Source organism: Haemorhous mexicanus, chromosome 8 (genome assembly GCF_027477595.1).
Source record: "Haemorhous mexicanus isolate bHaeMex1 chromosome 8, bHaeMex1.pri, whole genome shotgun sequence".
NCBI lineage: Eukaryota > Metazoa > Chordata > Aves > Passeriformes > Fringillidae > Haemorhous > Haemorhous mexicanus.
This window is the reverse complement of record NC_082348.1, coordinates 30,828,414-30,854,544: the sequence shown is the minus strand read 5'-3', so window position 1 is coordinate 30,854,544 and position 26,131 is coordinate 30,828,414. Positions and strand designations below refer to the sequence as shown.

General features: G+C 38.6%; 1 protein-coding gene across 2 annotated transcripts in view; it reads right to left on the bottom strand.

Moving 5' to 3' along the window:
* Positions 1-26,131, bottom strand: part of COL5A2 (collagen type V alpha 2 chain) — a 98,217-nt gene that overhangs the window by 21,875 nt on the left and 50,211 nt on the right. For both annotated transcript variants that reach the window (XM_059853459.1, XM_059853458.1), the window contains exons 3-25: positions 24,885-24,898; positions 23,601-23,633; positions 22,955-22,987; positions 22,269-22,322; positions 18,597-18,707; positions 16,791-16,868; positions 14,824-14,868; positions 14,256-14,309; positions 13,597-13,650; positions 12,095-12,148; positions 11,283-11,336; positions 10,509-10,562; positions 9,441-9,485; positions 8,441-8,494; positions 7,542-7,586; positions 5,244-5,297; positions 3,447-3,545; positions 2,940-2,984; positions 2,747-2,845; positions 2,298-2,351; positions 1,675-1,782; positions 1,120-1,173; positions 347-445 (exon numbers count right to left, since the gene is read on the bottom strand). In XM_059853459.1, the coding sequence (XP_059709442.1) occupies positions 347-445; positions 1,120-1,173; positions 1,675-1,782; positions 2,298-2,351; positions 2,747-2,845; positions 2,940-2,984; positions 3,447-3,545; positions 5,244-5,297; positions 7,542-7,586; positions 8,441-8,494; positions 9,441-9,485; positions 10,509-10,562; positions 11,283-11,336; positions 12,095-12,148; positions 13,597-13,650; positions 14,256-14,309; positions 14,824-14,868; positions 16,791-16,868; positions 18,597-18,707; positions 22,269-22,322; positions 22,955-22,987; positions 23,601-23,633; positions 24,885-24,898 (1,394 nt within the window). The remainder of the gene's footprint in view (positions 1-346; positions 446-1,119; positions 1,174-1,674; positions 1,783-2,297; positions 2,352-2,746; positions 2,846-2,939; positions 2,985-3,446; positions 3,546-5,243; positions 5,298-7,541; positions 7,587-8,440; positions 8,495-9,440; positions 9,486-10,508; positions 10,563-11,282; positions 11,337-12,094; positions 12,149-13,596; positions 13,651-14,255; positions 14,310-14,823; positions 14,869-16,790; positions 16,869-18,596; positions 18,708-22,268; positions 22,323-22,954; positions 22,988-23,600; positions 23,634-24,884; positions 24,899-26,131) is intronic.

The window sequence follows — 26,131 nt, the reverse complement described above, 5'->3', positions numbered from 1 at the left end:
TGAAAAAAAATCTCTAGGTGATATGCACCACTCAATCTTCTATGTTATCAATCACCAATTTAATGAAGGTTGGTCTTCAATCCATGTTACCTGTGGCAACTGTGCTTTACAAACACACGCCCTTCCTTTGCATCAGCTGTTCTCAATCAGGGCTATTTCTCCTTTTTCTAAGAAAAAACCTGTGCTTCCAGCCCTCAGCAGGAAATAAAGACAGCTCTTTTGGCCTTTAGCCCCACTGAAACCACTCTGTCCTTGCATAACAGCTTCTGAATTCCCCAACCTTCACTGCTGCCTTTGGAAAATGAAAGGTACCACAGTTTATAGGGCACTGCTAGCAGTCCCTTACCCTTGCACCTGGAAGGCCAGGCTCACCAGGACGTCCAGGATCTCCCTGTCCTCCTTTAGGTCCAGAAGATCCTGCTGGACCACGCTCTCCTTGGGCTCCCTAGAAAGACACCAGTGAGCCACTAGTTAACAGCTGCAGCACTGACAGAGGAGCAGGTGAAATAAAACAATATCTTCTATTAAGGACCTATTTTTGCAAACAAATCATTAATACTTTTACTATTATTAGTTTCCTAATTATTATTTTTTCTCTCCAAAATTATTACTTAAAAGTTTCTCTTCCTTAAAGCAAGCTTATATGAGCATTTTAGAATCCCTGTATTTTTACCAAGAAGGTAGGAATTTACAGAAGTACTGGACAAATACCTATGTCAGTCACTTCCCTGGAAGTGTTAGAACAGCTAGGAAAGCCAGATAAAGCCATCTTTTTTAAGGGACAAGTCTAGAAAATCACACCACACACTAAGAATAGGCAATGTTTCACACAGCCCCCTCCTACAAAGCAATACATAAAGCAATACAGGAGTAGAACAGGTCAATCCCTTATTGTGCACATTTCAAAACAAGGGAGTTTTAAGCCAAGGACAATCAAGCAAAGTTGAACATCATGGGAACTCAAAGTGACTTTTCCTAAAAAATTTTTGTCTCAAAACCTTCAGAGCCCCTTTAGCATTTGTAAATTGGATCTGCCTGCTTGCCCTGTTTCCTTTTTATAAGTCTGGATGTATGAAGATTTAACAAACTACACAGTAAAAGATGGACACTTTAATTTACCTTTGGTCCAGGCAATCCATCAGAACCTGGGAAACCACGGTTACCAGGAGCACCCTAGGAAAAGCAGTAGATATGAGACAATTATCTTAATTTTTGCATAGCTTATTACAAATGAAGGACCAGATTTATGGATTGATGATTCAGCTCATTTCCTTACAATTTTCTTACTTCAGTACTTTAACTTGGGGAGTGGAGGGTGGGGTTATGACTTAAGAATGGTAAAAGCACCAGTGTCTCATTCACGCATGCTGGACAGCTCCTTCTGTGTGACCAGTCTCATTGAAAGCCAAGATGAGCAGTTGTGCAGGTGTAGGAAAAAGTCTGCAATGAGCTTGTCCTATCTCCATCCTTTCTCCTACTATACTCTCCTAGGCACTGAGTCTCCACAGAAAAGAATCCAGCATGAAAAAATAACACACAGCAGTAACTACTGCTAGGAAAGTAAGGTTTGACTACATGCACAATCAAGCTGTAAGAACACCCATGGGTAGGTCAAAAGGTTTTTCAGCTTAGCAGTGCATCTCTTAAGACATTTTATTCCTCTAGATTTCTTACCCTCTCTCCAACAGGACCCGGTGGACCTACAGACCCTGGATCACCTCGAGGACCTCTTTTCCCTTCTTCACCTATGGGGCCAATGGGACCCTGGGGACCTTGTGGGCCCTAGTGAGAATAAAATGTTATTTTACAAAACATCGTTAAGCTCACCATTTCTCAGGCATATTGAAACAGACTGTCTTCTGTACACTATAAACATTTTTTCCAAATAAAGGAGAAGAAAATAGTTAGGTCTTGGATCAGTTAAAAATAACAGCTTTTCAGCATCTGCTTTTCTCTTTTACAATGTTTATAAGCTAAAAAACTGTAATTCTGCAGTTGGGCTGGACACTGCTGCTTATAATCACCCACAATAACTTGTATTTTGTCAAGCTGCAAAGGAGTCAAAATTCAGTGATACTGATAGAAATTTTCAAAGGAGAAGGCAGTGGTAAAGAAACTACTACTTCACCTCTATATTTTTGTCAGTTAATACATGATTATTTAACTGGTGAGAAAGAAAAGCTGAAGAGCGGTTGATAAACAAACTCAAAATCTGCAGAGTTGGTTTTCTCCCAAAAGTTACATGGTTATAAGCCTTTGTGTTTCCTCTTCATCTTAAAAAGCATATGGAGACTTACAGGTTCACCTTTGGGTCCTGCTTCTCCCTTGAAACCTGGGACACCAGGGTCTCCCTGAAAACAAACACATGAACAGCAGCAGTAAAGTTAAAAGTCTGCATAAACCACTTCATCACTTTGTATCATGCCATGAAACAAACATTTCCTAGTTTAGTCACTAATTGTAGGCAGTATAATATGATGCTTATAATGGTTTGTCTTTACCCTTATTATGCTTGTTTATTATTATGTTATCAAGACAAAAACTTAAATAAATCTCTTTTCCCAGGTTTATAAAGACACACTTCTTTTTCAAAGAAGTAGTGATATTTTGGATACACAGCAGATTCACAGGATCTGAGAATGCTACTGCTGAATTTAAAGGAAGCCCACTGCAAATCCCTGCTTCAGTTCCATGAAGTGACACATGCCAGGCACGACAATTCCCAAAGGGACAAAGACCCCGTTACCGGCTGGCCTCGAATCCCGGGGGGGCCAGTGCTGCCCTGTGGTCCTGGGGAACCAGGGGGGCCTGACAATCCAGGGGGGCCTCCAGTGCCTGGAGATCCCTACAAGTACAAACAGCAAGGAAACACAATCAAAAGAAGGAAATAAAAGAAATTAACTTACACAATTTCTTCAGCAGGAAATATGATTACTTACAGTAGGGCCCTTTGCACCAGGGGAACCATCTGTCCCTTCAGCACCCTAAAGATAAGGTACCAATCATTAAAAGTCATTTTAATGAGATGGGCATCAATCACAAAAGCAGAAGATAGTTATTTTATCCACTTTACAAGACCAGAAAATAAAGGCTGTAAAATAAATGTAGCAACATATGCAAATGTTAATAAGAGCAAAGAAGCATGCAAGTTCATGTGATTTTTAATGCTGAAGATCTTATGTTTAAGCTTAACTTTTAAACTGCTTTAAGGATTGAGACTGTATTGAGATTGTGCAACTTTCAGTTTTCCAACTTGTAATAAATAACAAATAGTCACTGTCGATAAAATTAGCATAAAACAAATGAATGAGACCTCTTTTCCTTGGGAAAGAAGGTAATTTGAGCAAAATTCTCTGGTCAGGTGAGGCACTAAAAGCTCCCTTAAAAAGGTGAAAATGCACAAACAAGCTGAGCACGCACTGAGGAGCTCAATTCAATGTACTTACAGGAAGACCTTGTGACCCAGCTGGGCCCTGAGGACCCGTTTCACCTCTTTGCCCTTGAGGACCTTCAGGACCTCGAGGACCTGTTGGACCTGCTTCACCCTAGGATTCCACATGAGAAAACAACTTCAGATCATTTTGCTCTAAAGTGCAGCACTATAAAGTAATTCAAGAGGAATACTGAGCTTATAAGAGAAACACAATTCATGTTTGCAATAGTTCATTATCCTTAAAATGAAATTTTTCTCACCTAATTTTGCTTCTATTACTTCTAGGTGAATGTGAACATTAAAAGTATAGACAAGATTTTTTCTCAATGTATTCAACACAAGGAAACTTTGCAGAAAAGCAGCACTATCCAGGAGTCCAAATAAGATCAAGAACAGACCTGTCTCTCTAAAATCCCACCATGTGTCTGTAATTTTACAACTTTTTTCTACCTTCATTAACAGCAAGGCAACACATCTGGGATTGGTTGTTTTGGTTTGTTTTTTGGGGTTTTTTTGCACAGCACAGATGAACTCACTATTACAGAAACTACATTAAAAATCAAATTCCTGAAAGATTAGACTGGATGATAAAAAATTCCTCCCAGCATATTCTTTGAATTTTAATTTTATATAGTAAATACGCCTTTTGGAACTGATGGCTATTAACATCACATCTTCATAAAACAAGTCTACATCTTCGTGGTATAATCTGCTGAGCTTTTATGAGTTCAACTATTCCAGTTTTACAATTTTACATCATCTGATGATCAAACTGGAAGGAAACTTCTCCTTTTCAGAAGCTCTAAGTGATTCATCATGTGACAGCTTTTTTAAACGTTTCCTTGGGTAAAATCATGCTGAGCCATACTAAAACATTTTATGACATGCAGTACAAGGGCTATCATTTAACTGTACACTCCTCTTGTCTAGACTGTGCTTTCTCCAAGAAAGGTTGGAGCAGATGATCCTAGAGGTCCCCTTGTAACCTGCTATTCTATGACTCTATGATTAAGTTGATACTGTTATTAATACTTATTTCCAAACACTGTCATGAATCTTGCCAGCTTCACAACAACACAAAAACATCTGCTGATCTTGGCGACCTGACCAATTGAGAGTTTCTTCTTGTATAACAATTTCTTATCATGTTTTAGGAGTGTAAAGGGACAAAGAAGAGCAGCTGAATTAGGGCATGTATAAGAAGCATAAGGAAGCTGTTTGAGTTGTCTTTTCTATCTCTGAAGACGTTGGCCTCAAGGCAAAGAAGAAAGAAAAAAAAAAGAAAAAAAAAGAGCACTTTCTTGCAAAGCAAGAGAGGGATGTGCCACAAGGTAGTACCTGCAATTTTCTCTGTTGTGAGGAACTGCACATCTCTGTTGGGGTTCAGGCATTAACCCCTTACCAGTCTAGATCATCCCAAAAAGTGTTCTTGGCCAAAACTAGAAGTTTCAGCAATAGAAGGTCCTGCCTCAATACTGTCTTCGACTCGCCTCACAACCTCACTTCTAGAAATGTATCTTGCAATTCTTTGAATATTCTGAACCAGATTCCTGAAGCACAGTGTGGCAGTCATCCTATAATCACCCCCTGACATGAGCAAAAAGGAAAGCAAAGTATCCTAACAGTGGTGAATTGCAATTGCTTCATTTGGCTTTGGGTTTTATATTCTGTCTGAAGGTCTTGATTAAGACTGATTTCACAGCAGCTCCTGGGGATCTGTACACATCAGCCTGAGCTCTGTGCAGTCTAGCACACATTTTTAGTTGTGGGTTGTCATATATTTTAAAAAGACACTTTGATCTTTTTTTACCTTTATGCCAGGAATACCAGGAAAACCTGGAGATCCAGTAATACCAAGTGGTCCCTAGAAAAGACAGACACAAAGCTGTAATTCAGTGGTTTAGATCACACAGATTAGTATCTCATCACTGGGTAAATGTGGCTCCAGAATTACCTGTATTTTTTAGTCATAAAACATTTGTTAATAACAGAACCAGAATAACTCTAAAAATCAGGTTTTTAAGAGATACATATACATTTTATGGAATTATGGTGCTAGTAACTTAATAATGTGTTTGATGACTTCAGCAAAGCTACAGCTCTTGATTCAGCTATTAATGCCTGAATTGCAATGCACACAATTTAAGTGAACAATTATGGGAATTAAGACTCCTAAACTCACAGGCAAATTTATTTGAAAGCTGTAAAACACAGACCTTTTATCAAAATTTCAGGGCTAGAGAGACAAAGACGTTTCCATTTCCATAATGTCTCTTGAGCTGTACAAGACATTCAAGAGAACTTTCTACTGCATTCCAAAGGCTTGGGAGGGCACACAGTGGTTATTAATACTCACTGCAACACTCCTCCCAGATAATTCCTCTCTTTTCCTGATTTTCTGTCTTTTTGTAAAATGTGATTCATGTTGAGAAAATATGTTCTATGTAATAAAGCTCTTCTGACAAACTTAATCAGAACAATCTGTCCCACTGAGCATTAATTACAGACAACATTTCTGCCGTGACCTTGACTGGACTTCTACAGAACTGATGCAACAGCTCACCAAGTATGTTTTTGAAAACCTATGTCCCAGTTTATTGGATCACAAATAATGTCTGCCAAATCTCTCTCTTGTTGCAGGAAGAGCTCCAGGATTAAGCTGTACCACTGCACTGACCCAAATAACAGCACATTTCATTACAGCTTTCTCCAGTGAGAAACACGTGCACCAAGGACGAGTATCTCCCTTGGGACACTTGATGGGATTTTCCAAAAATATTAGCCAACCACTTCTCATGTCCAGTGAAGCTGAGCTCACATTTTATGACAAAGAAAAATTACAAGCTTCATGTAAAACCTCACAGCTTGCCACCCAGCTTCTTTTAACTTTATAGTTTGTTTTAAATACTGATTTTTTTTTTTTGTTTGAAAATTTCTCCTAATTTATCTTTTCTTCACAATACACTAAATAACTGAGTTTTGTAGCTTTTAGACACTTACACTCATCTTTTGAGCTTCTATTACAGTTAATTATTTCTTAATGCAGTGTTTGATAAAAGTCTGTTCATTAAGATGACACAGGTAAATGAACTTTTCTCAGAACATTTTCAAGTAAATAAAGAGTATGCACAAAATGAAATTCTAACTGCAAGCAGGTGTGGTTTAGTGTTTTGAGGGTTTTTTTTTTTTGTGCAGTGCTTTTGGGATGTTTGTTTTGGTTGTTGGTTTTTGGTTTTTTCTAAGCTGATCACAAAATGGTAAAGGCTGACTACATCAATGGGTAGAAGCTTTCAGGAAAAAAAGCAAACATAAATACCACATTTTTAAAGTGGAACTTGGCCTTGCACAAATAGTACAAAACCATCACCAGTTTTCACATGCAAAAGCAACACAAAATTAATTGTATGTGAGAAACATCCCTGACTGATGTGAATTCACACAAATGTACTTTGCAAATGCAGAGAGATTGGACTGAAGGCTCAAAACCAACATTGCTACACTGCCAGTCAGAGGGTAAACAGCCATGTCTTCCTTTGCAGCCCTGCTGCCATGGTGGGAGAACTTCAACAGCCCAGCAAGCCAGGCTTTCTCAGCTTGGCAGGCTTTCAGACACAGGCCTCTGTTCTGCAGTTCAAAAAGTGACTGTCCCTAATTAAAAGACCCTTTTACACATCTGGTAATGGAACAACTGCAGGGAGCAAGTTGTGCTATCAGTGAGTGTCTTTCTTCTTGCTGACAAGAAGCCTCATGTGCTATCATGCAATTATGAACTGCTTGAGATTGCAGTGCATGCACTTGGGGCACTTTCCTCCCCACCATATGGGCTCCATAAGAGCAGCAGAGCATCATCTCCCCAGGAGAGGCTACGGCCAACTCCTCTGCAAATCAAAACCTTTAGATGAAGTAAACTGCAGAGGAAAATTTTGCAGAGGGCAGCACTAAAATTAAAATGAGTAGAATAAGGAATCATTCTTTGATAATTAATTCCAGATGCCCTTAACTGATACCAGCAACTGCCAACTTTTTTTCTTTTTTTTTTTTTGGTAGTGTCAAAAGGCAAGTGGAAATATAGAGTGAAAAAGCTGGAGGTTGAGAATCAATCACTTACCATTGGGCCTGGCTTCCCAGGCATACCATGCTGGCCACGTCCACCCTAGACAGGAAAATAGAAAACAAAGGGTATTTGTAAGAACCTACCTATTTTTTAATTATTTATTGTCAGCATTTGTGATAAAACTATATATACTAAGGTGACTGAAATGATGATGGATTGCACATTCCTCCAAACACTGGCATGGAAAAATTCTGGAAGAAATTATGCTCCCATTTGAGTCAATGGATTTCTCTATTTTCAGAAAGGACAATATTTTGAGAGTGTCATTGTATGGGGCACATGACACAAGTGGATCATATAAAAGTCATGGGGAAAAATGCCAGAAAAACAAAACTTGACACTGGATATAAAAGCAGCAGGATGAAAGTTCTAATTCAAATATGATCTCATGTCAAGTATAATCCCTCTTTTTACTGAAAATCAAAATATTTTTAAGAAGAAAGCATTACTATCTGAAATTAAATTTTTAAATTTCATCTAAATTAAAATCTGAATTGAAAGACTTAATCTTAACTTTCATTTTAAACCTTTTTCCAGACAAGATTGAAACATTTCCAGTTCAGTAATTTTTGCTGAAAAGAATCTCTCACAAAAAAATCCAACAGAAACATAGAAGACATTTTTATATCCCAGAAAATTGTGCTGTGAGGGTGTTTGGACTCATGGGCAGCTCTGCTATGAGAAGTTACCAGAGCAGAGTAACTCATTTTAAAACTGCTTTTAACTTTTAAAATGCATAGTACAGATGTCACCCCACAGAACTGTTCAGCCCCGTAGCAGGATACACGACATAAGTGACTAGCAAGTGACATGAACTAATACTTTCAGGGTCAGGGATTTAAATTTAAGTTAACAAGAGAGGAATTACAAGAGAGAAGGAAGATTCTACTTACAGGGGCACCCTGTGGTCCAATTCGTCCTCTCTCTCCTGGCATTCCCCTAGGTCCCTTGAAGAAAGAACAAAAAGTGCATTATTCAGGAGGTCATCATGTCAGAATAAAAAAAGGGTTGGTTTTTTCACCCTGCAGGAGTAATTTATCTTGTCCTATAGCAGAGAAGAAGTAGCAGCTCATAAAAATCGTTACAGCTTCACAGGCTTGCCCAGTGGAAATTTAATAAACTATAATTTCTGTTTTTCCATTCCAACAGTATTTCCAGTTTCAAACACATTAGAATGAATTCTTTATATACTTACCAGTGACAATAATGCAACTTTTTTCACTAAATCTCATTCAAAATTAGATTCCACTTCAGGAATATTACATTTTGCACACAATATAGTGTTTCACAGAGAGATGCCATTATCTGATATCAGAAAGAGGCTTTACTTCCAGGAGCACTGCTGAGAGTCAATTTTTGTCATGTAACACTACTCATGCATATTCAGCTGTCCAAAACCACATGTGAATGAAAATTACTCTAAAAAAAAGTTTCTCCATTTCACTTCCAGGTCATGCATACTTACTCTCACTGTAACCTCCAAACCCCTCTGTCCTCTGGTTTTCTCAGCCAGTTCATTCCTGGTCTAAATTACTCCAGTTCTACCTCAGACCACCCAGGCCAGTATTTCTCATGTTGAAATCACTCCATATGAGGCATCAACATGTAAAAAAGAAAAATCTATCACCCTACACTTACAAGAGTTGGGATCACCACACCTGGAGCCAAACCTCTGCTGAGCCTTCTGACTTATCATTATTACCTATGTATGTGAATGGAGGGGAAGAACAGCTTACAGTAGACCAAACTCACTACCAGAGTACCAGAAAACAAGCCTTCATGAAGGGAAAGTTCAGCTCCAGGAGCTCAAATGCAGATGCCAAAGCCCTGCAATTCCCACTGGCAGCAGTGTTTGCAATCACTTCTGCAGCACCCAGTGCATGTGACACTCACTAGGGGACCTGTGGGACCCATGGCTCCGGTCGGTCCGGACTCTCCCTAGGAAAAGAAATGACATGATTACAGAAATGGGTGAAAGGAAAATGGAGTCACATCTCAGCCCTGCCCTCTGTGCTTATGTTGGAGCTCAGGGGCAGATTTCACAGGTAGCTGTGTGCATCACACCTGGCAAGGACACTGCTCCCCACTCTGATGGAAATGCCATGCTTATGTGGTCTCTACCAAGACTGTGCTGTTGTTGCCGCCACAGAAAGTGGTAGGCAATCTTGGGAAAGAAATATTTTCTTACAGAAACTCTCCTTAACCACTTATCTCCCATTTAAACTTTAGATTTTGGAAGATTCACTTCATTTACTATGTTTTTAATCTAAAGTAATAGTTCTCTCCCACATTCAATTATCAGCTATGCCAGGCCAAAAATGTTTCAGCATCAGCACTGATGAAAGTGGAAAAGCCTGAAAAAAAGTGTTCTCTTCTCTTTTAAAACATCTTTTAACCTATCTTGAAAGGAACTGGCTCCAGCTGGCTATCCTGTGTTACCACTACTTTGATCTGAAGTTTTAAGAGTGGTGCAGAGCCAATGGAGATCAAAAATTCTGAGAATAAACTAATAAAATAGTCTGTTTGATTACAATACATCCCCTCTCCAATGCCTGTTTCTTTTAAGCCAATCTATCACAATTTAAAAGAGGAGAGTCAGGTTTTAGTTATGCATTGTTTTATTTGATTATATTAAAAAATGTTCAACGTGGTCCCATAGAGCCAACAGGAACCATGAGCTGTCCAAGGGGAGGACTGCAAGATGTGCATGGGCCCTTTGTAAACAGACTCTGCTCCCCAGTGTTACACACATGTCACAAATGGGGCACTCAGCTCACCCAGAGATCCCTCACAGGCCTAAAGCAGCCCCAGCTGCAGCTGGGACTGGCACCTTTGAATTCTATCCCCCATATAAAGGTCAGAGAGGGTACAGAGCTCTGTTCAAAAGATCTCCTGCCTTTCAGGATTTTGGTATTACACAAAACATGCTTAATCATTTGTTTGTTTTGGCCATAAAAATACCTTAGCTCCAGCAGCTCCAATTTCACCTTTTGGACCATCAAGTCCTTTCAATCCCTGTAAGTTATAAAAATACAAAGAAATTGTGTTTATATTTGTACACACAGAGGGCAGTCCCACTATTATTGTTAAAGTAACTTGATATTAAAGTATAAAGAACGGATCTGAGGTGCTAAGAGTAAGAAAAGAAAAAAAAATCAAGAAGAAAAAAACAGATGGAATAAAGTTTTTAAACATTTCCTAAATGGAAACCATTTGTACAAGGTACATTTCCCTGGATTTGGTTTCCTTTTTAAAACAAAAAAGTTTTTAAAAAAATCCTAAAACAACAAGGAGGAGGCTCTGAGCCATAGGAAACCAATTTATTCCTCCCTGCAGTAAAATTCTGGCCAGAAAACTTTGTAATTTGTAATCACTCCATGTTGCAAACATATCCACCTCTCAAGTTCCCCACCCTAATGCAAGACTTGCCAACAAAGTGAGAGAACTGTCAGGTTTGCGCCTCCTGAAGCTTGGCAGGGCTCATGAAAGCTCCTTCCAGATTCCCAGAACATTTGAAATAGAGTAAAAAAAGCACTGGAGCATGTAACACAAGGGTCAGCTTAAAAGGGACTAGCACTGATTTTCTGCAAGGCCCTCTCTCCCAAATGCCAGTATTTCAGCTACAGCTGCCTTATCTGTAGTGTAGGCAAATTCTGCACAGATACAAAGAAAAATCTTCATTCTGAAACTGCCAGGAAATATCATCTACATCAGAGGGAAAACCTTGTCTCTTACCCGGTGACCCTTGAGACCTGGGAGACCAGGAGCACCAGGAAAGCCTCGAGGGCCCTAGGTAGGAAAAAGAAAAAAGAACAAATATAATCCTGATTCTGCAGATAAACTAATGGGGATAAGGGCAGCAGCAATACTAACATTGCTGACACTGCTTCACCTTCCTCATATGAGGAACAGCATTTGAGCAGCTCACAGATGATACAAGCCTTGAAGTTATTCTCAGCATTACACACATTTTCACTGGCATTAAAAGCTTTATCATTTATATTGTTGTGTGATTAAAATTCAAATTTCAGCAAAAGTAACATAATAAGATGAGTGGCAGGTCAAGTTTTGAGCGTTAATATGGACAATCATTAATTAAGCTGAGATCAAAATTCAGAGCAAACACTTAAAATGAGCTAGAAATTCAGACCTGCAAACTGAACCTGTTCTTTCAGAATATGTCAGTCCAGGAACATGATAAACAACTGCTACCAAAACACATTTAGGAATTAAACCAAAGCTCTCTTGCACTTAGCTTCCTACCAAGTTTCTCTGGAAAGGCAAACAGAAGTGCCTTGTGCCAGAATATTGGCAATATGAATTTAGAACTGAAATCTCAGATAACGACAGCTATCCTCCCAGCAACAAAGCAAACACCAGCCTGGAGCCTAGGAGTGAGCTAAGACAGGGACTTCAGATCCTGAATGGCAGAATTTGTGCTCATAATTAAAAGCAATACTGATCACATCAGTATGAAGCAATAAGTAACCAGAGTCATATGATGACATATGAATATTTTGCTAAAATTTAAATAATCATGCTCTTACTGGAGATCCTGGAAATCCAGGCTCACCGGCTTGTCCTGGTCTGCCAGGTTCACCCTAAGGGAAGAGAAAAGAAAAGGAACACATTAAAATAGGAGATTTGAAAATGGACTTTTTCTATCATTCTTCCACTCAAACAAATGAGGACATTCACATCAGTATTATGCAGCCTCTCTTGGCTGTAACAATGTCAGTGAAATAAATCAACTGCATATATGCCTAGCAAATGTGCATTAGACACATTAACTCACAAAAGGTTTTTAACCAAGACCTGGGAAAAATTAAGGCTGAGCCCACAATGTATCCCAGTCATCAGGAGATGGTGCTGTCTCCTGCTTTTCCTGGGAATTAATGAGTCAACCTTCTGTCATCTTCACACAGAACATCAAATTGCTCTTATTTCCCACTGGAACAGCAATTTAAAACTACCTGCATTGCAGCTTGTGACTCTCCTTCTGTTTAAATGTTTTAATACATGTATAATTTCATTCTAAGACACTGACTATTTTCTGTGTATTGCAATAGGAAAAACAATATGGTGAAACCAACAAGTATCTTTTGAAGATGAATCAAAGCTCTTCTGAGCCAAATATTGTTTTCCATGCACCAATCAGTTCAAATAAACCCAGGACACCAGGATAAAGGAATATGATAGGCTTCAGAGAATAGTTTCAAGTCAGAAAGAAGGCAAAGTGCTTCACAAATACAATTAAAGATACCCACACAATGGAAATGGGGTTCTTAGAGCAGTGTCAAGGTTTTACTTCCCTGCACTGAGAGTTAACTGTTGCCAAGGATTCTTAAAAATCCTTGTACAATTTAATGGGAACATAGCTGTTACACAATTAATTTCTATACTAAAATGGCATCTGCAGTTTTCTAACTAATTTCCAAGTTATAACTTCAGTTCAGATGGATTTAGTGTGATTTGCAAACAACTAATAATCACCCACTAGTAAGATCTTGGGCTACTGTTGAGCAGTACATATATACCCATGTAATATATATAAAACATACATTTTACATATATATGTATGCATGCATGAATAAGGAAAAAAATCAGTTAGGAACATAAACAATTATCATTTTTAAAATAAATTAAATGTAAAAACCTTATCCAGACACACATGTGTGCTGCCATTACAGCTCTTCCAACCTAACATGCAAACACAAAAGAGAGGAGATCTTCCAAGTGACTCCCTATGATTTATTTTTAAGTTTGATTTCAAGAAAGATTATCTCAGTTAAGAACTTCCTGAAGCAAGAAGTAGAGATGGTGCTAGACTTTAGGGATGATGATGACATGTAAGAAAAAGAAAGGAGGGGTTGGGAAGTGGTTGCCAAGATTCACAGCTGAGATGCTGGATTTAATGAGGAGTACAATTACAAAGGAAAGCAGACAATAGGAGTTAGAACAGGCACATCTGCTGGTTAGTCACTGCCTCACAGAGGCCAATGTTTGTTTTATTAAAAATAAAACAAGATACAAAGAATAACAAACTTACATCTTCACCAGGTTTGCCTGGAGGTCCCTCTGGTCCACGAGAACCAACTGGCCCCTAAGAAATTAATATATTTGTTGAGAAGTCAGTTTAGCCATCACTTAAATATCTATTTACTCCATTTTAAAGTCTGGTTTTACAAAAACAGATGTAGAAAAAGAAAGATTTTATGCACATTTGCTCACTTTTGTGGTGCTCTTTCTAACCATCCTGACCCTAGAAAACCTGCATTGTATTATAAGAAAATACAGGATGGATTCTTTAGGAAAAAAAACACAAAACATTAAAAATCACAGTTGCTGTTTGCTTCAAATTTCTGGCTCTTGCTTTTACTTTTGAATCATTCAGTTGCCTCAAAAAAAAAACTTTCATCATCCTTTGTGTAAGTTACACTATCAAGTATGGTTTTACCAGTGCCTAACCATTCTCAGGCCTGTGCTGGAAAAGTGAGAATGATCATTTCTAATATAATCCTTGCTATTCACATTCAAAACAACTCAAATTCACTGATCCATGACAACATGCTTAGAACACCACAACTCTTCACTGAAGTGACTTAATAGTTTCAGCTGAAACAACATGACAAAAATTCTGTTCTGAAATTAAAAACTATAGCATATTTGCAATTCTGTTTTAGAAATGTTTGCATTTACTGATCTTACCATAGGTCCTGGATCTCCAGGTTCACCAGGTGGGCCTGTGGGACCAGCACCACCCTAAAATTAACCATACAGATTACAAGTTACAAATTCCAAAAGCAATTATAAGGATATAATTTAAAATCCATGACCAGGAAAATCACAGCCTATGGCTGAGAGTCTGGATTCTAATTCAGAACCAGTTCACATTTCCATAGGAGTGAAAGTTGAGTATGAGTAAAACCCCTCAAGCTGTAGATAAATCCTGTGCCATGCACAAACCCCACTGGAAACTTAACACCATGCCAATACTGAAACAAGAACAGTCTCCATTTTCATTGCTGCTCACTCATTAAAAAATGAGTTGGGTTAAAACCCTGTTAAAGCTCTAATAAACTGTTCTTTTGGAACCAATTCCTGAGCACAGAGTCCATCTGGAGCAGAGCCCTTGTTTAAATTCCCTTCTGGATGAAGGTGCACTTGGCCACAAGTCACTGAGGATGGACACTGCCCCAGAGATGCACAGACCCCTCTCACCATGAGCTCTGCTCTCAGCTCTGGCCAATTTAATCCCCTCAGGTGAAGCACTCACTTGTTTTCCTTGGAGACCCTGAGGACCTCTCGGACCCACTGGACCCTGTTGAACACACAACTTGTTACACACTAGAAAACAACCTTTCCCAAGTAAGATTCACCCTACAAAGGGCAAAATGGCCTGATAGTGACCACCAGCATTTCTACAGTCTGAACGGTTTCTAACTCAGAAAACTGGCATTATGAAACACAAACAGATGTTGAATGAAATCTTCAAAGTCCAAAAGCCACAGGAGTGTAATTTCATTAGCAGCTGAAAATATGGACTTGGCTGCTTCCTCCAACCTCATAGTCTCTGGAATCACAATAACCAAACTGTCTGTCCAGCTCCATGAAAAAAATGTAGTAACAAAATAAGAGTTGAGGGGAATAGTCTTCACTTGAAGGGAATGTCATTACTCAGATGACTCTCCTAATGGAATCAATGACAAAATAAATGAATCTTCTTGTCCTCAGTCAAGCTAAAAAGCAGTAATGAAAGGATGTGTTTAAATGTATCATACAAACCACTAAAAGGGCTTTCCAAATCATTGTGGTTAGTTACACAAAACTCAGATTGTCCCTTAGACAGTGCCATGGTACTTTTAGGAACAATCTCAAACCTAATTGTAACTTTTAACACAAAATATCATCTTATTTGAAAGTAATTATCTTGGATACAAAACTATCTATGACAGAAAATCATTCATTTTGATAGAAATTCGAGACCTATGTCTTTTAAAATTCAATAATTTTTTTAATAATTTTTAAAAAGCAAATGTAGAATTGTTAGCAATGGGCTATTAAAAAAAAAAAGCTGAACATTAGAAACAAAACATTCTTTCAGCTGTCAGTTACCCAGTTTACAAAGGAATGAAAAAAGAATGTCATACGACATAACAAAGAGCAAGTGTCAACTGACTTTAGCTGACTTAGTGTAAGTCCACAGATATATTAACATTAAATTTAATCATATTTGAGAATGATAAGAGAAGAGGCAGTACAAGAGATGCAACACCTTGAGAAAAACTGAGTGAAAGGATTAAGCAAAACAATGAAAGCAACAAAGTAGGACAGACTTGTGGAACAAATCATTTTATGTTCAGAAAGCAAATTCACTGAAGAGAGACATTCATCATAAAGTTCTTTGAAGAAATCACTGCAATAGTTAGTCCTAAGATAAAGTGTTAAATTATCTTTAGAACCTTTCATATGGCATTGGAATTGATTTTGAAGGCTACTAGTAGGGACTTGGATAAGATTCAGGTGGGCAAACTCATGGGCAGTACAATCACTAAAGGATAGTTTCCTTCAGAATGGATGTTAAAAACATCAGCAAAGAAGGAAACATTATTTCCAAGATATCAAATGTGAAGAGAAATATTTCTAAGAAACAACCCCAGAAGTTCCAGAAGAGAAAACTTAGGGTGGTGAAACAGCTCTCACAGACAGCAGAAAATGGCAGTGTTACCATTAAGTCCCCAGTAAAGTAAAGGGCATATCTACATAGTGAGAGATGCCAGTGAAAAAACTGGGCCCACTGGAGAAACAGGAAATCTGTCTTGAAACAACAAAGTATAGATTTGAGTTAAGAGCTGGTTTTGAAAGTAATTTTTTTAATTACTACCAAAAAGTCCCTGATTTGATGTCACATGTGAAAAGAAGTCACATATTTGTTTATTCTGCTTTGTGTTACACCTGACAACTTTCAGTCACTTTGCAGTGACTCAAGAGGAGCTGGTTTTTCTCCTGTCCCTTACTGTTAGTAGCTGCTATATTTCAGGAGAGACAGAGGTGGGAGAAGAAGCTATCATTTAACAGAAAAACACTTTTTCCCCCAGGTACTGTGCAAAACTCTGCTAGAATATACTGTGCATCCAAGTTCAAGAGGCACAGGAAGCTGTAGAGGATGAATTCCCTTTTGGGTTTTGGGACATGCACTCCACTTCTAGCCTCTCTTACAGTACAGGGCTAATGTGGTCTTACCACTGCACCAGGCATCAGTCCCATCTGACTACCAAGTCCAGACTTCTCATCCAGTCCTGCCATCTGAGCTGAAAAGGGCTGGAAAAATAAGATGGGTGATTTAGCTTTGTTTGTAAGGCAAAAATCCGTGCAATCACATCTTCACATTTACCTTGCTTTTGCAGTGGTAACAGCTCAATCCTTGGTTTAAACACTAAATCAAAATTTGTCTCTCCTGTAAATTTGAGGTGTTTAAAGCTTCAAAGACCACGTGAATACATTATATGTTTATTATTCTATTTCTCCTTTAATATTAAACAAGTATAAAATGACCAGAAAAAGAGGAAAGCCTCCCACTAAATTAATTAAGTTTTTTCATGACTTACAAATCTTGACCAAAACTGCCATATTCCTTCATGTCTTCTAAGGATTCCTTTTTTTTCACTTATGCTTTATGTTCAGAAATATCTTAAGATGAATAGAAATGTAATTGATTTCATGATGACAAATTAGAATTTTTAAGCATCTTGTCCTTATCCAGCAAAGCTGAAAGCCACTGCTGCTCTTATCAATTAACAGAGACCAATGAGCTAGAGAAGGGAGAACCTTCAGTGTCCTCCTTCTTATGCAAGCAAGTAGTTGAAATCAAGAGTTTTATTTTGCTTCATTCAGAGCCTGAGCTTCATTCACAGCAGGCCAGAGCTTACAGGGGCTGAGAACAGGCAACAGCTCTACCATAGATTCAAATCTCTCAACATTTACAGTTAGCTCCCCATTAGATTGGTGCCCAAACACATTTTCTAAAGGCTGGAGATTGCCTGAGGTCAGAGACAGGAATAGAAACAAAAAATGTCTTAGATTTCCAGCCACACCTTTCTTCCATATTTTCTGTGGAATTCTATGCAGGATAACAGGCTAGCATCCTTTATGGTGCTTCTGTGATTCTAAGAGATTCCTGTGTGCTGCAGATATTTACTTGGGCTGAGTCTGCTGGATTCAGAACTGTTGGGAAATGTGTCTAGGCCATGAAATGCTGCCCAAAGTTGCAAGCTATTGGCCTAACATGAATACTGCAGATTTTTGTCACTGTAACTATTGTTTTCAGTAACATCTCAGGAACAATGGAATGAGAAATCATAACAGGTGTCAAAACAGCAATAAATGTGTAACTGAATACACTTGACAAATTCAAATATTTAATTATTAACCATAATTAGTATCCAATAGAAGGAGGAGGAGAAAAAAGTTTTGCAGAATACCTCGTCTGTATCTATGAGGCTGGTTAGCATTGCTTTCACAAACAATTTCTCAATCTTCTCAGTGTTTGTCTGAATACTTCCAGCAAGAAGTATTGTCACCAAATTTTAGTTTCTTTCATTATTGATTTCTAATTCATTTATCTTAATTTCCACTTTTCTATATTCCTAATTTGGTGCACTCATTTCCTCTGTACTATTTCTCAGATCCCTTGGCTGGTGGAAGTAAAAGAACCCTTGTGGTGGTTCTAGATTAGGGCAGTAAAAGAACCCTTGTGGTGGCTCTAGATTAGGGCAGTAAAAGAACCCTTGTGGGGGTTCTAGATTAAGGCAGTTTGGCTTTGCTAGGTGCTAAAATCTGCTGTGAAAGGTGCATCCTTTCCCAGGTTTCTCACATTGAACTTGTCCCAGGTTTTGGCAGAATGTGCAGTGTCACTGGCTGCTGGCCCTCGTGACTGGGAGACAGGAAGTGTGGGCACAGCATTCCATGGCCACGGAACAAAAGTCACTGTTTATAGCATGTGGACCTGGTCCAACACTCCACTTTGAGCTAGAGTAAATGTAAACTTACCCTGCTTATTCCATCTGGTCCTGGGTGAGTGGGATGCCCTGGAGGACCAGGGTCACCAGGCTGGCCAGGGATACCAGGTTCCCCATCAATCCCTTGAGGACCACGAGGACCCTACAAAGAAAATCAGGATTGCCAGCAGAGTGCAGAGGTATTCACTGAAATCATTGTAACTGGCAAAAACCTGCCTCTTTGGGATAAATCTGCATTTTTACAGAAAGATCTTCAAACAAACAACATCCCTAAAGCTCTGCTCCCACCTTCAGATCAGAAGCACTGACTGAAATTTATCATGAATCCAACACTTAAGTAAACTGCAGTAATTTCTATCACAGGCTTTTTAAGAAACTCAGGCTCCCTATCATTCCATACTAGAGTATACTGAAAAACTCTTACATTACTGAAAAACTCTTCGGCTTTGCACATTGTATAGAATTAAGTTAACTCCCTTCTAAAATGAGTACAGCTCAGGTAAGTGTAAATATGCACTGAGGCTTAGGGAACTCTAGAGTAATGCTGGATTTTTAAAGCCTACTTGACATCATTGATGGTTTAGCCAGTTTATAGTACTGTTGAATTCTCAACACAGTTATAATGCCAGAAATGCAGGGAAGGTTACCTGGTGTTGAAGTCACCTCTAGCTAGTATTTAGAGAAGAGGTTAGAGCCCATCCTGTGGCTCTCATTTTAATGTATCTCCCACTTTTAATTCCTAAACTGCACTCAATTTAACTTGTATAAGAACTAAAATTAAATATGGTGGCAACCAATAAAACATTAGTGGAACAAAATTAGTAGTAATGGGGCCAATACAGACAGGCTTCAATCATAAATAAAGACTTTAAAGTGCTCGTTACTATTTTTCTTCATTAGAATAAGGCAAGGAAAAGTTTTAGACTATGGAATGAGCTCTTCCATGTTAAGGATCCTTAAACATAGACTTTTGGAAGCCTGGCTCACTGAGCCATCTTTTCAAACACAATTAACAATCAGATTGCCAGGATTTCCATGAGGTGAGGGCTGTGTCTGCAGCACATTACAGTGGAATTTCTGTCTGGTATGGTTTGAACTAGTATGGCTCACAGGAGGAGCGTTGAATATACACACATGAGAAGGTCTGTGCATGTTGGATGGAAGCAGAAGGTTTCAGCACAAAACTTCATTCTTAAATCTATCTATTATAAACACAAGCACACACTGCAAAACCTAAAAGTGCTTACTGTCCCCAGGAGGAAAAGAATGAGATAGCTTATTTGTTTGTTCTCAAAGCAAAAAGTAAAACAAAGCTAAGCAATAGAGGGGAAAAAAAAAAAAAAAACCCCACAGGTGGCTATAAAGAAATTGGCAAAGTCTTTGCCAATTTTCAATACCCACACAAGACACCTTAACAAAATCTAATAGAGAAAAGGGCCTTTTTAAAATTATTCTTAGAAAACCACCTACTTTTTAGTCACCAAAATTCAAGAAGCTTCAAGAGCAAAAATGCAACTGCATACTTCATTACCAAAAAGTCATCAAAATGCATGTTTCTATCTGTAGGTAGCTAGTGGTATATAACCAATCTGGTAGGGTTTTAATAAAATATTGATTACAATTTACTTATTTTACAGAATTTATATGTTTATATGTATTGAAAAAAAATCCCTTTTGTTTTCTTTCATCAGTTCAAAGTCAATAAGGTTTTTTTTTTAGAAAATTTTAAAAAATTAAAAAAAAAAGAACGAAGAGGAAAAAGGAAAAACATTCTCAGAAATGCCACGAGGTGGCACCCTTTAAACACAATTTTCTCATTCTGGCCCACTGCTGCGGCAGGTCAGGAAGCAATTAAAGGTTTTGCTTATAATAAAATAAAAGGAAAAAGCAGCTCACGGTAGGACACTCCCAAATTTCTATTTACTTAAACTGCTACTGCAAGTAAAATTGAGTGTAAATCCACATGGAAAGAGAAACATATGAATGGTTCTGAGGATGTCCAAGTTTATTTTCTGTCCTCAAAAGACCATTTGTTAACAACTGAAATGTCATCATGGTCCAAAACTCCCCCTCCCTAGATGCACTCTGAAAATGCAGCCATACTATTCCCCAGCTGTGTCTCACTGTTACACTAACAAAGAATCTGGTGTAAAAAGTATGCTAATATTCCTGAATCCATTTTACATCCAAGGGTCCTGCTTTTGTAAAAGGTGGAGATCCATAGCAAGGTTGAGTTCTTTCTGCTCACTAGTCAGCAGAGCCTGACTTTAAAGAACAACAAAAAATAATCTGAAGAAATAAATAAACAGCTTGGAAATGTTCTTAGTGCATTAGTAATGGCCCCAGTCAGTAATGTATTTAACCAGATTAATTTTACAAGAGCAGTCTGTACAAGATTATCTGCTCCATGAGGGGTTTTATTTTCATAATATAAACTGCAGGTGTGAGCTAACATTTCTTTTCCACAAGTAAAAATAAACCCCCTGCACTAGCAGTCACTGTGTCTCGGTGCTCTTGGTCTCAGACTCAGACTCTGGCATACACAAAGCTCATCAGAACCTCTGACGGAACTTTTGCAAAGAAACTGACTGCTCCTCAATCCTGTGCTATTCCTTGAAAGTAGAATAATAACCTGTGTCAAAATGACTCAAATCCCAGCCTTTTGGGATTTTAGGTGCTTGTGGCCACCACTCTGTAAAGACACAAGAGATGCCTGTCAGAGAATCAGAATTTATTTAGCACCTCATTGGCAATACTGCACATTAGGAAAGCACTTCAGACACAGCCTCATTCAGAAAACACAAGTCAAGATTCCTCTGTGCACCCCAAAACTGCACAAGGACTCCCAGAGTTCTATTAAGCATTTTGATACTCATTCTTCTGACAAATGTCTTCTGGAGATCTGAAGAGCAGCAGTGGCTTGGCAAGCATCTCAAAGAGGCTGCACACTTCCTGCACTGCTTTAACAATGTCGTCACCACCTACAGACAACAGGCACACACTGGAAACAGGGCAAGGCAGTCTGGGTTAGTCTGTGCCTAACCTCAGTATTGGCTTGCTCTCTCCTGAGGGGTAGCAAAATATCCACATTGAAATTACAATGATTCTACTCTCAAATCTGCTTTTAGCAGCTTCTGCTCTCCAACCTAGCTTTTTGAAAAGGAACATGTCATCTGGGGTATTTTCAAGCACTCCTTTTTGGCCTTTCTGTGGTTCTCCACATGCAGACACCAAAATTCCCTTATGAAGTCTTTATTTCCACTGAGCAATCCTGGTTACATTATTCACCAGCATACCAACAAATGTAGTCACATATTAACTCCTGCTAACTTCTGAGCTTTGTCTCTTCTGCAGTGCTCTGAGCCACGCAGCTCACACTGCTTCTGCTGCACAGCAGTCACCAGCAAACAGCCATAGAGTTCTAATCAAGGGAATGTGATGGTCTAGTTCTGTCTGAGAATGTTTGTTGAGAAAGTATGGCTGTGGTGGAATTACTGCTAAAGCTCTGTCCATTTCTCAAAATATTCAGGTTTCAATCTACCCCGGCAATGATGAAGCACAAATGTTTTGCTCTTTGTTACCTGATTCCTGGAAAATACGAGGACAGTTTTGGTAACTCTAGAAGACATAGAGACAGTTTAAAGCCATTTAATCTTTTGAGGTTGCTTCAGGTACTTTATTTCTGAGATACTTAATAACTTACAGGTCTTCCCTTTGGTCCTCGTTCTCCTCGTGGACCTTGTGAGCCTGGAGGTCCCTAAAAGAAAGACAAGAAATATTAAGTCTCTTTTAAACTACCTACTGAAAATATGAAATCCAAAGCTTATTTGAAAATTAATTTGTGGGATTTCTTCTACATCATCATGAAGACAACAATTATAATAACCAAGTATTCAATATTTCTTCTAACTGGACATTGCCTGAAGGGAGTAGAACCATGAGGAAGAGATCTACAAAATCTTCATCTCTCATGTGCTCCATAGGTTAATCCAGCAAAGGGTTTCTGAATGCTGGGTTTGAGACACCCTCCCTGCTAGGCCAGGACTGCTCTGTGCTCAGCCACAGCACAGAGCATCCTGCAGCTCCTCCTGCTCCTGCCTGGTCCCTGCTGGAGAGGCATTCTCCAGCACCCACCCAGCACGAAGGGCCTCAGATGTCCACGTGCTACAAGCACACATCCATTCACTCCAGGCATGGGGCTGACCTGACACTGGTAAATACATCCCATCATCTTCTGGCCTCCTCAGAGCCAGTGGCTCTGCAGACAGCACCCACTGAGGCGTGGAAGAATCAAGAATCCTCCTTCACATCCCCCTCCCAACACAAAGCAGGCCTGGCAGGCAGTGGCAGATGCCTCATCAGAGAAGCAGAAGATCAAAAAGTACTCACGGCTGGTCCCGGGCGGCCTCGTATGCCCGAAACCTAGAGCAGGGAACAGAAATTAAAGTCACCACACGTCATGGCTGTACCTGTCCTGACTGCCCTACAGAAAATCAGGTACTGAAAAGCAAATAGCAAGGCACGACATTAAAGTACCAGGTAAGTTAAAAGGCTTTTTAGGGAAAGGGGGAAAAAATGTAGTAAATATAATTTGCACTAGTTATCTTTTTCCAGTTTGGAGTATTATTATTAGAAATGTGAGTAAAATCTTAGAAGTATCACTGCTCCTCTAAAAAAGATTAAATAAGTAAGTGAATTACAATTTTTAAGCTCAAATTATTGATTATTTAAATCTGTCTTCACAGTAGAAAGGAATAAATAGGTAATGAAATGATATTTCACCCCTTTCTAGATAGTAACTTACCATTACACTTCTACAAAAGTCTAACCATAAAAATAAAGATTAAGGAAGAAGAACTAACAAATAACAGGAATTTCCAATGTTATATATGTGAAACAGCATACTTAATTCCACTCCTTTCACTCCTAGGCTGTATGGTTTTGTTGTATTTACTTCATTACTGCAATTCTGCTTTAAAGCACTAAAATGTGCACTTCTAGGGTGTGCTGATGGATGAAGAAAATAGTGACTTACAGGTGGCACTATTCCAGGTTCTCCTTTTTGTCCCTGTAGGAAAAAGATACCAAAACATCAGAGGCCAGAAAAGAAGTGTAAGTACAATTACCAGTACCAGTTTCAGCAATACCATCCCTGTGACTGTGATAAATGTAAGGCTTCCTTAAAAATACAACAAGACTAAATTAAAGTACCTGTGACAAATAATCCATGTTATTTTAATGACTGTGGACACTGATTAAATGAAGGCCATAAATTAACATTATCCACTAGCAGCATAACATACTGTCTGAAAGAAGAATTAAACTAAAAAAAATGAAACTTTTCTGTTAGAACTGCTAGAAAGTGCTAGAAAGTACATTGGAGCTCAGTTGTTGGATGATTTGATTCATGTGAAATACAGAGCCTAGAGCAGCCTTTAGATTCCATTTCTTCAAGATAATAAATTAAAATACATATCATCAAATCCATGGATATAGAAATCCATCTGCAGCCTAGGGCAGGTTATGATACAGTGATATCACAGAGCTTCAGAGTGAAGGACAACTGCAATTGACAATTGACTTTTCCTTGAGCTGAATGTGTTGACAATGATTACATCAAATAACTGGGTTTAGACCTACTGGTGGTAACTGCTTTTTTACAGAAAATTAGAGGACTTTGCCAAGATAAAAAAATTCCTGCCTTGCTTATCAAGTAATAAATAATAAGGTGGGTACAGTGCATTTATTTCCATAAATGAAAAGTTATTTCAATTATTTCTTGCAGTTGTTTCCTATCTTAAAAGTCTATTTATGGGAATGCCTTTTCATTTCTTCTGTAAGAGCAAGTCTTCCCTCTGTTTAATTGTACATAATGAGAGAAGCTGCCCACAGAACTGTGGCTCTGGGCAAGGACACTGGACTGCAGTGCCACCTCCTACCCACTGGGCAGCTCAGCCTCAGCACAAAAACCAGCTGCAAGCTTTTACAGATCAGCATCTACTGACACAAGGGTCCCTTCCTTCAGCCTGTGGCACTGCTAGAGGTGACACCACCAAACTACTCCAACTGGAATTCCTTTGATGTAGACACCAGGGATTTTCAGCCAGGGGATTCTCATATTATGATCAGGTTTTCTGCCTACCTCCCAACGTTCTTTTCATGTGGACTGAAATCTTCCTAGCCACCAAGGAAGGCCAAGAGAAAGAGCTGCATGTTTCTAACAGAGATTATGTGTACCTTTTGTGTTATGCTTCAAGGAGATGCATGGCAGTCTTTTAATGGTAGATATACCTTACAAAAAAAGTAAAGGAAATCTTACCTTTCTTCCTCTACCTAAGAGAAAGGACAAAAGAAGAAAAGAGAAGAAATTAGTGGTTTTACTCTGAGAGACAGAATACAGCAAGAGCTGAGTGAAGGCATTGCAGCTAGAGCCATCCCTGATCCTGGATGCAGAGGGATGGTGCATTACCTACAGGGAGCTGGGAGAGTTCCCAGGGACACACACACTCCCTGGTTCAGGTGTGAGGAATCACAACACTGTGCAAAAATGTTCTCTAATTCTCTGCCTTTTTCCTCATTGCACAGAGCAACAAAAAACACTTTGGGAAAGCAGAGTATCTTGTGGGGGATTGTCAGATGCTGGCCTAACAAATGACAGGAAGTCAAGAGAAGCTCTATTACTGACTCCAACAATAACTCTTGATGGATCCACAACATATTACATAGCATTTTTCACTAGTATTTTTCATAGTATTTTTCAAGACAGAGTGCACAGAGGGATTTTTGGCCTTTTTTTTATTTTTGTAGAAAGCATCTGCACTACCATGGGTGTGCATTCAGAGCCATATAGCCCCACCCACTGCCCACAAAAATCCTTCAGAAGAATATTTTATAAATGCCTCGAATAACAATAAGGCATTTGGGAATGTATCCATACTGCTTTTATATTTGCTGGGTGTACCCTGCTGGTGTTGGCCCAATGCCTCCTAAAACAGAGCAGGATGCACCATCTATTTATTCATGCTCACCACATCTTGCTCCACTGCTCAATTACACAAGTCCCTGCTTTTGTCTTTATCTCTACTTTGTTCAATATTAAGCTTTGTTCAATTTTAAGCAATTATATCTCCTGAAGAAATTAATTATTATGCATTGAATGTAGCTCTAATAATTCAATACACAGTATTATGTAGCTTTAATTGCAAGGTGAAAAAATTTCTTTTAGGAAAATTGAGGGGAGATTCATTTATCCAAGTCTCTTCAGGAAGAAAAGACTTAATCTTTAAGGTATATAATAGAAAATATGCAAATAGGGAGTCAATAATACTTCATGCTTCTTTTATATCTCACAAAAGGATGTTTTCATTCTGGGGAAACATTTTACACTAACTGAGTTTACATTTATTAGAGGGGCCCTGAATTGAGCATTTGAAAGAATGCACTTATTATATATAGTTATGTATTCAATATCTATATATCTTAATATGTTTATTGTTTATACTTATCTTTCAGTTTCAGATGAACCACAAAAAGAAGCCAGAATTCAACCTCCTCAAAATATCAAGA